Source organism: Taudactylus pleione, unplaced genomic scaffold, assembly GCF_031769625.1.
Source record: "Taudactylus pleione unplaced genomic scaffold, aTauple2 ptg000044l, whole genome shotgun sequence".
NCBI classification, from domain to species: domain Eukaryota; kingdom Metazoa; phylum Chordata; class Amphibia; order Anura; family Myobatrachidae; genus Taudactylus; species Taudactylus pleione.
Window position 1 is genome coordinate 8,644,460 of NW_028284446.1, and position 14,659 is coordinate 8,659,118.

General features: G+C 43.2%; 1 protein-coding gene across 1 annotated transcript in view; it reads left to right on the plus strand.

The window, feature by feature from the left end:
• Nucleotides 1-14,659, plus strand: part of LOC148537788 (calcium/calmodulin-dependent protein kinase type IV-like) — a 113,016-nt gene that overhangs the window by 63,918 nt on the left and 34,439 nt on the right. Inside the window, exon 10 of the mRNA XM_088460376.1 lies at nt 9,076-9,228. Within this exon, the coding sequence (XP_088316502.1) occupies nt 9,076-9,228 (153 nt within the window). The remainder of the gene's footprint in view (nt 1-9,075; nt 9,229-14,659) is intronic.

Genomic DNA, 14,659 nt, shown 5'->3' on the forward strand with positions numbered 1-14,659 from the left:
CAATCTCCAGTACTTGCCAGTGTCCACGTCTCCATGTGTTGCTGTGCGAATCGGCACCAGCATTTCTAGCTTTCCCAGAATAAGCCTTTGTCCACTCTGCTCTGTGGTTGTCTGTGCAGCCAGCACCTGCATATTTAGCAAACTCCAGTATCAGCCAATGTTCACATCTCCCTGAGCTACTGTGCTAATCAGCACCTGGATTTCTCAGCGATTCTCAGTACATTTCTCAGTAATCTCATGCAAGCCTGTGATCAGGATTTCTAATTGTGTTCCAGTATTCTGTTCTGTTCTAATATTCAAGCATCCAGTTTATCTCCAGTGCTCTAGCATTTGCTTCATTTAATATAGTTTCCGGTCTCCTGCCATTCCCAGGTACCTGTCCAGACGGCCGCGACCTGCTCACTTGGTGCAGCGGAAAAACAAATCCCAGTTGGAGGGGTCACTGGAGAAAACCACCAAGTGAGTTAGGCTCCGCGCCTCTGGGCAGGTCTAGCCAAACCTGGGTTCAGCCGCAACTAGGAGATCTAGCTACAGTCACTTCCCTAGTCAGCCGAACCCCCCGGCACACCATCCTCCACAGAGGAACACTTGCACCGGATCGTGACAGGTTCAAGCTGACAGGAAGGCAACAATAACTAAAATAACCAGTGGTATGCAGAAGAGCACAGCCAGCAAACCTGGAAGTGAATAAGCTACAGCAGCAGTTTGTTAGCTGGGAACAGGAAACTGAAGCTACAGTATCACAGGCTAAACCAGAGGTTCCCAAATGTGGTCCTCAAGGCACCCCAACAGTTCAGGTTTAGAGATATTCATGGTTAAGCAGAGGTGGTTAAATCAAATTGATTGAGGTACTAATTAAGTCACCTGTGGTCAAGCATGGGTATCTTTAAAAGCTGGGCTGGCAGGGTGCCTTGAGGAATGAGTTTGGGAACCTCTGAGCCAGTGGCATATCTATAATGGGTGCAGTGTGTGCGGGGCACACGGGCCCCCGGGTCCAGGGGGGCCACGCACCGCACACCCTGCACCCATATTATTTTAAACTTACCTGTCCGTGGTCCCGATTCGGGTGTCAGTGCTGCTCAGAACACCGAATAATGGCCACGCGGCCATTTTCCCGGTGTTCTGTGCATGCGCACTAGACTTCGGGCACACTCTAGTGCCCGTAGTCTACTAATGCTCCGGTGGCTGGCCAGCCGTGTCAGTCAGCTGCCGGCCACCGTGAAGAGAGGAGGTGGCCCTGCACAGGGGAGTGCACACAGGCCCCCTCCTCTCTTAAGAAGCCCCTGCTCTGAGCTAACCAAATCTGGACAGTTGAAGTTTGGAAAATTATTGTATGTTCTGAGGAATAATAGAGTAATTGAGCGTGATTCAGATCTACATGCAAATGTTTACGCAGATTGAGCAATTGTTAGCTATTGTGCATGCGATTAGGCTCGCACAGAATATTCACTTGCAATGTGAGTGACAGGTAGTCAGCGTTTGGGGAAGGTAATGGGGGGCAGTTAGACAAACGCAGGTGTTTTGGGACCGTTTAACTTTAAACTCCGTTTCATGGATGTGCACAAATTAGCCATTACAATCTTCGCAGCATGGGAGCTCTCAGCATGTCATGAGAGCCGCAGTGTTTAAGACAGGTCAGACTTACTCAGAAGCTGCATGGCTGCCCGATCTGCACCGGTGTCCCCAATGTTTACGCTGTTGCACATCATCGGACAGATATGAGAAGGTAGCAGATAATACCACCGGGAATCGCGGTCCAAAAGGAGGGGGCGGGGCTAAAATAATGTGTGTGTGTGTGTGTGTGTGTGTGTGTGTGTGTATGTATGTATGTATGTATGTATGTATATATATATATATATATATATATATATACACTCTACTTTTTTGGACCATGTCTTCCACTCTGTCCAGCCCGGCCCCCTTTCTTCTGAATGCGCACTGAGGATACAGAATAGCCCTTGAACAATTAGTGTGTGTGTGTGTTTATACATATAATATACACACACACACACACACACTAGTTTATTGGACCATGTCCTCCACTCTGGGCCTGGCCCCCTCTCTTCTGAATCCCCCTTCCTGTCTCCCATACTTGCCCCATACCCAGCAGCAGGGCCTCCTCTTCTAAATCAGTCCCATCTCCCTTGCAGTTGGAGTTGTTTGGGTGTGCGCCCTGGCTTCCACTCCATGCACTTTGAGAAAACAGGACAGACCTTACACAATTATTGTGTGTGGGTGCTATATATATGGCATTGACCCACTGCACTCGCCACTCCTAGATCTGGGGTGCATGTGCTATGTGACCACATTAACAAAAATCACAGTAGCTCTGGTGATTTAGTTTGGGAATCTGCGCAGGCACCAGACCCGTTCTGCGCCTGTTCAGAACGAGTGCGAGACTGCACACAAACTGGCAGCAGACTGTTAGTGATTAACAGTCTGCTGCTGTTTGTGGGCGGGGAGGGGGCAGCGATGCCCTCCGTTTCCCCTAAACGGAGGCTTGTCGTTGCGGCAGAGGGAAGAAGCCAGGATCTCCGTCGGTTGATGGAGATTTCCTGGCCTCTTCCCCTAATCTGCGGCGGCCGGCTGCGAGACCCCATGGGTCACTACAGCCGGCCAATGGTACGCAGATTAACCGATGCTGCGTTGGACAACGCAGCTCGGTTAAGTAATGCACAGGAGGCGTGATGCCTCCTGCTGCATTACCATATCTGCAAGGATCGCAATTGCCAAGCTGCCTGCGGGCATTCATCATATACAGTATCTATAGCCTGCGTGCAGTTTTGCAATTACGATCCTTACAGAATGAGGCCCTTAGTTCATATTTTGATCAAAACATTTAAACTTACAGCCCCCATCAAGGGACCCTAATATTCTGCAAGATCCTACTCTATCACTCAGAATTATAAACATGGCAATTGCTATCATATTAGAATTAAACTTGAGACATGCTTCCTTGTTTGAAGCTCACCTGCACACAGGCTTTTAAACGTGAGACATCCACCAAGCATATCAGCCATAACATACCTAGGACAGCACCTGACAAGTTCAAATAAATGAGCTAACAATTGGGTGCATGAGAAATTGTGATCACAAAAAGATTAATTTAAAAAAATCAAGTACACAAAAGACATTGGGTGCACTGCACTCCTAGATCTGGGGTGCATGTGGTATGTGAGCACATTGTTTAAACAATAATCACAGAAGCTCTGCATTCACCATAATAAAGCATGGGCATTTAGGTCACACGTTGATCAAAACATTTATTTTAATAATATATACATCTTGCCTCATAATCAGTGCTGATGATTTTACTCCTCTGATTGGTCGCTGCCATTGGAATGCAGCTAAACCTTTGTTATGCCTACTTGCTAATTACTATTTGGACACATAGGAAAAGCTGTCTTTAATTAAAAAAAAATGGTTTTCTTCCTATATAATGAACATCAATGTTAGAAGATATACTTCATTATAATAATATTAGGATAAAATTATCACAATGTTTCCAGGAGACAAACATGCACGAATGCTTCATCAGCAGATGTTTATAATATATATATTACCCTCGGATCCCAGACACAGACATCATGTGATTTATGCCATTGTGCAGAGTGGGGTGGGCTATGATGAAGAAATTTGCTGCAAATCATATCATCAAGCCCCTGCCAACTTCACTGGGGCAGTGGGTGGAATCAAGAAGGGCAGACTGGTCTCCCAGAAGTCCAGGAAAACTATCCAAAATTTGGGAGCCGCTGTTTTATGTTGTAATTCATGTTACATGTTTGGGGCAAAGCAAAACAATAAACAGGCTTCTGGCGGTCCTGTCTTCTCCTGCGGTCCTCTGATCTATGTCAGATCTGCTGCAAAAGACGCTGGTCTAAAAAGGGGGTGTAGCAAGGGCTGGGAGAGGGACAGAGAAGTATTCAACCTCCCTGCTGTTTTAGTTTTGAAGTGCAGATTACGCCTGAGATGGCGAATCTGTACACAGCAGAGGAACGGAAAACTGAGCTTTCCATTCTTCTATGAGTCGCTTTCCCCATACTACTGCAGGAGAAATGATCAACTTCTCCATGGTAACCTGCTTCCTGAATAGAACGAAGCAGTGAAAAGCCCTGTTTTCTGTTAAAAAGAGGTTTTCCACTACATCAAGAATAGAACCCTATAAGCAAGAACATACAGCAACGAGAGTCACAATCCCACCTAGAAACCATAGCATCAGGCACTTACCTCTGCGGTGTCTGAGTCAGCATGCCGGAGTGTTCGGAGTGTCCTCCTCTCTTCTGCAGCTGTGGCTTCTTTCGCGGCTCCGATCTGCCGTATGTCACTTGCTGGTGCAGTGGTGTGCTCCTTCTTCCTCTCATGGGGGATCCGTCCTTTCAGCCTCCGGTGGTAGTTGCATGTCCGGTGCTCCGGCATCCCATGTGGAAGGGCTCCCGCCAGGCCCGGGTTCTGAGCATCGCTATGACAGTAACTGTTAGCGGACTGTTCAATTTCCAATTGAGTGTATCCCTACAGTCATCTGAAACTCCTGCCCAATCCCTGCCTAGCTAGGGGTATATAAGGTCTCCTCCTGCACACAGCACTTGCCAATGCAATATTGTCCTCAGCCCTGCTGTGTGATTATTCCTGTATTCCTGCGGATTCCCTCATTAGTAATATTCAGTGCAGATTTCCAACTCGCTTCACCACTGGCTCATCCAGTTCTGTCATATTCTTGTGCAATCAAGTTGCTTCCAATCGCTGGATTTACGGGATTGAACTGCAGCCAGACAGCACTGAGTACTTAGGCTCAGTTAGCGCTGCTCTGGTCGGCGGGCAGGCATGTGCGGTGGGCTGGGCAGGCTTCATGGTAGTGTGGCTCAGAAGGTGTGACATCAGAGGTCATGCTGCGCAGCCCCATGACAGCCCACCCCCTCAACAGCCACTCCTGCCCGCCAGCGGAGGTGGGCAAACTGGAGTGCCGTGGGTCACATATGTGCCACTGCCTGCTGTGAGCCAGACTGTGACACTGGTGAAGGTCACAGCGTGGCTCACAACTTCTCCACTGGTCCACTTCTCTGTTATTTACTACTTGATAAATAAACCTCTAAGTCTTAGATGGACTGTCGACGCCAACTCCCACCCTCTACATACCTGCTCAGCTGCCAGCTGCTGTCTAACTGCACTGGCCCCCTGCAAGTGCAACTGATATGAAGGAGGCTGAGGACAGAGGACTGGCAAGAGAACGGAGGCTGTCCTGGTTGTGTGCGCACTGTCTAGAGGGTCAATTAATGTTTTTTTTTCTTAGTGTGGTGCTGCTGGGCTGGCTTGGTGGGGGGGAGGCGCTATGAGATTAGTTGTTTTATTCCTGTGGTGTTGGAGGGGAGTGGGCATGAATGTTTTATTTTTTTCCTATAAGCCTGTGCTGGGCCATTTTTATCTTAAAAAAAGTAGAATAATAATTTCATTGCTCAACTCAATCCTGGGATTGAGATTTTTTTCAATACCAAATCCCGGGATTAAAAAAAATGGTTCGGGATTGGCTTCCCAATCTGTGACTGAACAAACATCTACAAATGTTCTGTGTAAAGGGTGAATGTGAAGATAAACTTCACTTATAAATACAATGCTTTCCCCTAAGCATGTCTGAACTGAATTACTGAACTATCTATTTAAAGGCAGATATGTCATTAATCCAAGTTTGGGAATCACAGTTCAGGGGGCTGATGTTATGCACTTCAGGGTCTACTAGGCACATTGCAGAGGTGGACTTATCCTGTAAATTCCAGTAAATTTTATTGAAGTATAATTGTGTTTTTTTAGCACAACCTGTCTCAGTATCAGTGGCGTAACTAGGGTCTTCGGAGCCCAGGGCAAATTTAAGATTGGAGCCCCCCACCAAGTTTAGCGCGCGGCAAAAATGGGCGTGGTCAAATGCCGAAAGGGGTGTGGCTATTGAAAATACGGCGGGCCAACATGACACGCCACCAATTTCTTGTCAGTCTGGAAACATTCCTTTCTATTCCATACGCACCTTACCTATATGGTAGTTTCTCACACTGTGGAACCTCTGAAGAAATACATCCTCCCTGGGACGACGGCGTCTTCAGTCGGTATTCAATATTCATGTAGGTCACATTGTCCGGAAGATGCCTGTTTGTGTAGGAATATTAACAAGATCATCATCATACGATAGCAGTTCAACCAGACTCCTTCCCTCTGCGTCTCTCAGCCACACCATCATTTCACTGCATCATCTCAGCCAAACCATCATCTCCCTCTGTGTCATCTTTTCTTAGCCACACCATCGCCTCCCCCCCTGTGTCATCTCTCAGCAGACCATCATCTCCCCCCTGCATCAACTCTCAGCACACCATCACATCCCCCCCGCGTTGTCTCTCAACACACAGACACACTCACATACATACACACAGACATATACACACACTGCCATAGATACACACTGACACAGACATACACACACACTACCATAGATACACACTAACACATACACACCGAAAATATACACATACTGACACATTTACATATACACACACACTGACACATATACATATATACACACACACATACATACTGACACGTACACACACTCTGATATAGATTATATATATAATATATACATACCAGTGATCGTGCTGAGCGTAAACATTTGTGGGTCCCGGAGACCCCTCATTTTAGAAAATTGGGGTCCTACACTGTTTCTGGGTCCCATCACATATTATGGGGGGTGAGGGCAGGCAGCAGTCGCGACATAGCTGGGGGCAGGTAGCAGTTGGGGTAGAGGGGGTTAAGGGCAAGTAGCAGTTGGGATAGAGCTGGGGGGGTAAAGGCAGGGAGAAGATGGGGTAGCGCTGAGGGTAGAGGGAAGTAAGGGCAGGTAATGCTAGGGGTAGGGAGGGTGTAGGTGCAAACAGCAGTTGCGACAGGGCTTGGGGGGCAAGGAGGAGACAAGGGGCAGGCAGGGCTGGGGGTAGGGTTGGGGCAAGAGTAAATAGCAGCTGATGCAGTACTGGGGGACAAGTAGGGGTTACTGCATTTCACTGCCATTAGACAGAAGGGTCCCACCACACATTGAAAGCACCCTGGGACTGCACAAACATGTTTCAGCAAACACTAGCACTACACAGCAGGATCCCAGCAAACACTGGCAGCACACTGGCACCAGACAGAAGGGCCCTATCACACACTGGCACCAAATCGAAGGGTCCCAAAACACAATGGCACCACTATGGCACTGCACAGAAGGGTCCTCTCCCACCACACACTGGTACTACACAGAAAGAGTCCCAAAACACAATGGCACAACCCTGGCACTGCACAGAAGGGTCCCACCACACACTGGTACTACACTGGCAGCACCCTGTTTCCAAACAGTAGGGTCCCAACACATAGTGGCATCGCAAAGAAGGCTCACAGGGGGAGCACCCTGGCACCACACAGAAAGTTCCCACCACACACACTTGCAGCTTGGGGAAGACTTCAAGCTCATAAGCACCCGGCAGCCTGTTCTTGGGGCCCATGAACTCGGCAGACAATATTGGACACAGCTGGGGTCTGAGGATCGGCCCAGGAGGAGAAGGGGGGATCCTGAGTCACCTAGCCAGTAGCCGCACAGTGTCACATGCCAGCCAGTGTTGCATGTCAGTGCTGCCCGCAGTATGCGTGCAGGGTGTCAGGGAACAGGAGGCAGGATTCGGTGCTGCAGAGATCTTGAGTAGAGAAAGCCTGGCAGCGTCACGTGACCGCGAAGCGGAGACTCTGATGCCGATTGGAGGAGAAGACGCTGCCGCCCATGGTGATTGGTGTGGTAGCTGCTGAGGATGTAATTGGCCCAGCTGCTGCGGCGGCAAGCACACAGCGCGTTCCTACAGGACCCGTTCATTTAAGAAACAGTCCTTCATTGTCTGTAACGCGTATTTTGCGAACACTGCATACACACAAACACTGACACATATATACACACACACACTGACAAATATACACACACACGCACAACGCCTATACAGAGATACTTACACACACACACACACAGCCTATACAGAAACACACACAACGCCTATACAGAGACACTTACACACACACAACCTATACAGAGACAATTACACACGCACACAGCCTATACAGAGACAATTACACACAGCCTATACAGAGACACACACACAGCCTATACAGAGACACTTACATACAGAGCCTATACAGAGACACACACACACACACACACACACACACACACACACACAGCCTATACAGAGACACTTACATACAGAGCCTATACAGAGACACACACACACACAGCCTATACAGAGACAATTACACACAGCCTATACAGAGACACACACACAGCCTATACAGAGACACTTACATACAGAGCCTATACAGAGACACACACACACACACAGCCTATACAGAGACACTTACATACAGAGCCTATACAGAGACACTTACATACAGACACACACACACACAGCCTATACAGAGACACTTACATACAGACACACACACACAGCCTATACAGACACTTACACACAAATGCAGCCAGCAGCCCCCCACATAAAAAATGAACACCCCCCCAAAATCCAGCGGCAGTTTAGCCATCCAATACAGCCTCCCCCCAGCAGCAGTTGATCCATTAGCCACCCTCCCCCCTTCTCCCAAGACCTTACCTGTAGTGAGAGCGGGCAGCGGAGATGAAGAGCGCCGGGGAGGGAAGAATCACTCCTCACCCGGCAGCTCTGGCTCTAGTCCAGGACTCCAGCAGATCAGGAGGAGGGGAGGATAGAGCTGATAGGAAGGCTGCCTAGGAGGGGCTGCGAGCCGCCACTGCAGCTCCCCCTACAGGCAGCCAAGCCAACAGCAGGCACACTTGCCTGCTCGCTGAAAACCAAACTCAGGACACAATGGTGGTACGGGGGAGGGCGTGCGGGTACGATGTCCTGGCCGGCGGCGCCCCCCTCTGCAGGCCTTGCCATGGTGCCCAGGGCACGTACCCCACTCGCCCTGCCCTAGTTACGCCACTGCTCAGTATATAATGCACAATTATGATCTGTAAACCTTACAAGGACATTATCATTGCAGATTAAGAAGCTGATTGTTTTGGATCCACAGAAGAGACTAACAGTGTCTCAGGCTTTGCAGCATCCATGGGTAACAGGAAGAGCTGCTAAATTTTCCCACATGGACCGCACACAAAAGAAACTACAAGAATTCAATGCTAGGCGTAAGCTTAAGGTGAGGCCTGCAAACCTAAGTAAATGATTGCTACAATTGGCTAACACTGTAAATTATGGTATTGTGTGAAATATATGATGGTTCAATACACTTTAACGCCGCACCTGACCACACAAACTTGTACAGCAAAGTTATGGTAAAACAGAGAAATAGATGTTCGCGCTCCACGCTGCACAATGTGATATTCACCAATCACAGATGTATGTATGGTCAAAAATAAAGAACGTTAAAAGCGCTCAAGTAAAGGTGCAAGTAAAGTAAGAATATAGTGTTGCCCAATTGACATAAAATAGTCACTTGTTTATAGTTCAACTGTTGTACATCCTTATTTTCTTTAGAGTCAGCAACCTGGTTTCTCCACTTGGTTTTTCACACTAATACACCTCAGCATCAAAAGGCCATATAAGACAAAAAGAGGGGAGAATACATAGTGTAAAACCATAAAACATTTATTCAAAACAACATTAATAAAAAATGGTAGCGTACCATCCAAAACCTTCACAGAAAGGCACAGTTTTAGGCATATAGGGGTAAATTATCTGCTCCCCCTATTTGAGCAATACCTTCCCACAGTCAGGGTAGATGGCAGCAACACAGGATACAGCACCAACGCGTTTCAACCCAAATAAGGTATTTTTCAAGGTGTGTTTTGTTAAGAGAACTGACCAGGTTTTATACCCAAAGTGACTCCTCCCCTTCTTTAAGGGTTTTTTTTTTTTTTTTTTATACATCTCAGGTGTGTTGTTTCTAGTATCTGTGTACATTCTTATCCCTAAAAATAGACAGACTGCATTTCCTTACTGTGTAGTCCCCTTGTTTTTGCAAAATCCAAAAGTGCTCCGGATCGCGGATTTAAGTAGTGCGTTCCACGACGTGGAACGCACAGTCAGTTGTATTTTCATAGTCACGTGGTATTAACCACGTGACATCGGCCTGATACCAGGAGCGCAGCACGTCTTACACTGCTGACGCTGCGCTCCAAAGTCTCGTGTGGAACGCAGCGGGTATATCTCAACTAGCGCTGCGTTCCAGAGCCCGCCGTGTCACTTGACCTGTGTCTCGTATGGAGTGCATCGGATTTATCTCAATTAGCACTGCGTTCCAAAGCCCCTCACGTCACGTGATCTGTGGCAATGCGTTACATTAGGACTTTTGGGGAATCCCTTTGTTGTAGCTTTCCCATATGTCCAATACGGGCCTATAAGATGAAATGATCGCTTCTTTACTAGTCTATACAGCAAGTTTATATCATTACTAGTCCATTTAGAGGAATTTTTTTCAATTTTGTTGGTTCAATTTCAAAGTATCTGTATATGACCCTTGATATGTCTTGTATTCCGCATAACAATACTATACCCAGTGGGAACACTGATCTACACTACCATTATATTATATCAATCCATTTAAAAAATGAAGGTCACCTATACAATCCTTTGTTTTTTCAACCACACTTCATGCATATTTAAATAGTTGATTCAATACATACATTATAACATAAAGATAAAACATGTGTGGTAATATTCTAATCTATAGAGCATAAAAGGAGATATATAAAAAACGATATAAATAAAATATTAAAAATATTAGTAAAATATAATAATAACAGTCAAATAAAACAGTGATGAGAACATATGGTAAAATGGAATAAAACATAAGGTAAAAAGAAGTGAGGCTCCAATGAGGTCATATAAAATAATAAAATAATAAATATATATTATTTTATAAAAACCACTTGAGTTCAAACTCGGAATTTAAACCGTATGGTTCGAGCGTTTTGGTTTCATATATATATTTCATCTCAGCTTTAGCCAAAAATGTTTCTAGTCCCTTGGTCCTCCAATTGCCTTCAACTTTTTTGATACCTTTAATATATCTTATTCCATTAGTGGAACTGTGGTGTTTTTCCAGAAAATGTTTGGATAATGTATGAGTCGTAACTCCTCTCTTGATGTTTCGGAGGTAGAACATCAAAATTATCAAAATTAGAGAGAGCACTTACTCTGGAAAGTAAGATTTGGTGGGAAATTGCAATTCTAGAGAGATATATAGCTGAAGATCTAATCCCCAAAGGATTACAAATCCAGAAACCATGCACATTTAAAACTAAAAATGATAATTTTGAGAAAGACTGGCAGATCATTTTAGATAGATGTGCTTTTTCATTAATGGATCTTATTATTAAAGAGAGAAGATCAGATCTTGTGGAAAGTGAGAAATAAATCAACGAACTCACTGCACTCATAGATCGATTCAGAGAATTACAAGAGTGTAAGGATCTAGAAAGTGAAATGGAAACAAGAATTATACGCAGAGAAAAAGAATTAATCAACAGGAAACAAAAGAAATACATTAGAGATAAAAAAGAGATACTTATCAATATGGATATAGAGAAAGAGAATAATCTTAGTGAGGGAGAGCCTGAATCCCCGCAAGATTGCCCCATACACACAGCCAGATTCCAATATACTCCCAATCTCAGGTTTACTAGAAAGAGGAATCTAGAGTATTACAAAAAAAATACTCCATATTTTAGAAAGAAAAGGAGAGCATATAATGAAATAGATAGGAGATATAATAGAGAAGATAACTCTCATTTTCATGAGAAATTCACAGGTCAAACATTTAGGAGAGATACACAAGGAAGATATAAAGATAGATATAATGGGCCTATCCAAATAAATTGGAGGAATAGAGACAACGATCTATTCCAAGCACATAAACATGTTCCCACCTCCAATCGCTATGACCCATTGGATAGGGATGCTTTTTTGGAGAGGGACAGGAGAAGAAACAAGTGGGATTAAGAACAACTAAGAAACCCTCACATAGAGGTAAAAGGGGGAAAGGGCAAAAAAATTGACTAAAGAGTAATAATGGAACTCAACAGATCACAACTGATGAAACAAATGATAAATCTAAAGACACAACTAAAATTTATAACCTTAGTACCCACGTTTTACAAAAAGACGAAGTGAATCTCCTCAAAAAGGGACTCAAATTTGCTCCAGTCAATAAATTGAACAAATTTGACACCTATATAGACATACAAAAGTTTGTTAGGAATTTGTCATTAAAGAAATATTTTATTAATCAAGACACGTACTAATGAAGAAGGAAATAATATGTTTAGACCTAAGTCCACATTTAATCCAACTTTTAGCCGTGGCTGCTTTGTGGAGAGCTTTAATAAAATAGTGTGCTCTGAAATTGAAAAAATCAACTTGAAACAAACAAGTGAGTATAATCTCACCAAAGCTGAGCATGAGACCCTACAGAGTCTGGAGAAAAATCATAATATAACAATAAAGCCAGCAGACAAGGGGGGTGGGATTGTCATCATGGACACAGATCAATACAATCAGGAGATTCTGAGACAGCTTGGTGATAGGTCCACTTATACCCTTTTAAAAGGAAACCCAACAGAACGAATAGAGAAAAACTATATCGAGTTGATTAAGAAGTATGAGGACAAAGGGAGTATTACAACACAGGAGAGAAAGTATTTGATTAAGGAACATCCTGTACTCCCCGTCATATACATTCTGCCAAAAATCCATAAAGATATCAATAACCCCCCAGGCCGTCCAATTATAGCTGGAACTGATTCAATTACTTCTAACCTCACTCATTACATTGACTTTCTTCTACAACCAGAAGTCATTAAAAATAAGTCTTATATTAAGGATACCATAGATGTGATCAAAAACATAAGAGATACAAAAGTCACTCCTCAGTATTTTTTGGTTACAGCAGACGTATCATCTCTGTATACCATTATTGATCATCAGATGGGAATTAGTGCGGTAGAATATTCTATAAAGAAGAATCATGAACATGTTGATAGAGACAAGCTTGAATTTATTAAAGAGTCTCTTGAATTCATTCTAAAAAATAATTATTTTTGGTTTAATGGACAGTATTATCTCCAAATAAAGGGCACAGCAATGGGGAGTAGAATGGCACCGGCGTATGCCAACCTTTTTATGGGATGGTGGGAGGATCTCAAAATATGGAATAACAATGCCTATAGCAATAATATATTAATATGGCGAAGATTTATAGATGATATCTTTTTTATTTGGAGTGGCAACGCACATGACCTTAAACTTTTCTGTGATGATCTTAATAATAATAGTTTTAAAATATCATTAACTTTAATATTAACGAGGTTAACTTTTTAGATCTTATTATTTGTAAAACAGGTGAATGTTTGTCTACTAGGAATTATGAAAAGCCTACGGACAGCAATTCCTATATTAACATGAGGAGCCACCATCATCCCAGATAGCTTAAAAATATTCCTAAGGGACAAATTAGAAGGGTCCGTAGAAACTGTACTAGTAAGGAAATTTTTGATGAACAAATAGGAAATCTGAAGAACAAATTTATTGATAAAGGTTATGATGGGAGGAAAATAGAAAATACCATCAAAGAAGTGAGGGATATTCCCCAGAAAGACCTTATACAATATAAAAAGGGAACAAATATTAATTCCACAAATAAACCAAGGATTTCATTCATCACCACTTATAATAATAAATATAAGTCAGTGGAAAACATATTTAAAAAGAATTGGCATTTACTACAACAAGATCCAATTTTAAAAGATATCATTCCAGATAGACCCATTTTTACATACAGAAGAGCACCTAATATTACGAATAAATTAGTAAAAAGTGCCAGACCAGAGAAAAGAACAGGGAGAATCAAAACCAAAGGGTTCCATAGATGCGGCTCCTGTAGTATTTGTACCACGCACACTAAACAAGTTACAAAAATTGAAGCATTCAAATCAAACACAAATGAGATAACATTTAAGATAAATGAATTCATTACGTGTAATAGCACAAATTGCATATATGTAAGAGAGTGTGATTGTGGTTTACAATACATAGGCAAAACATCGAGAAAACTCAGGGTAAGATGGGTAGAACACCTCCGAAACATCAAGAGAGGTGTTACGACTCATACATTATCCAAACATTTTCTGGAAAAACACCACAGTTCCACTAATGGAATAAGATATATTAAAGGTATCAAAAAAGTTGAAGGCAATTGGAGGACCAAGGGACTAGAAACATTTTTGGCTAAAGCTGAGATGAAATATATATATGAAGCCAAAACGCTCGAACCATACGGTTTAAATTCCGAGTTTGAACTCAAGTGGTTTTTATAAAATAATATATTTTTATAAAATAATATATATTTATTATTTTATTATTTTATATGACCTCATTGGAGCCTCACTTCTTTTTACCTTATGTTTTATTCCATTTTACCATATGTTCTCATCACTGTTTTATTTGACTGTTATTATTATATTTTACTAATATTTTTAATATTTTAATTATATATTTTTTTATATATCTCCTTTTATGCTCTATAGATTTGAATATTACCACACATGTTTTATCTTTATGTTATAATGTAT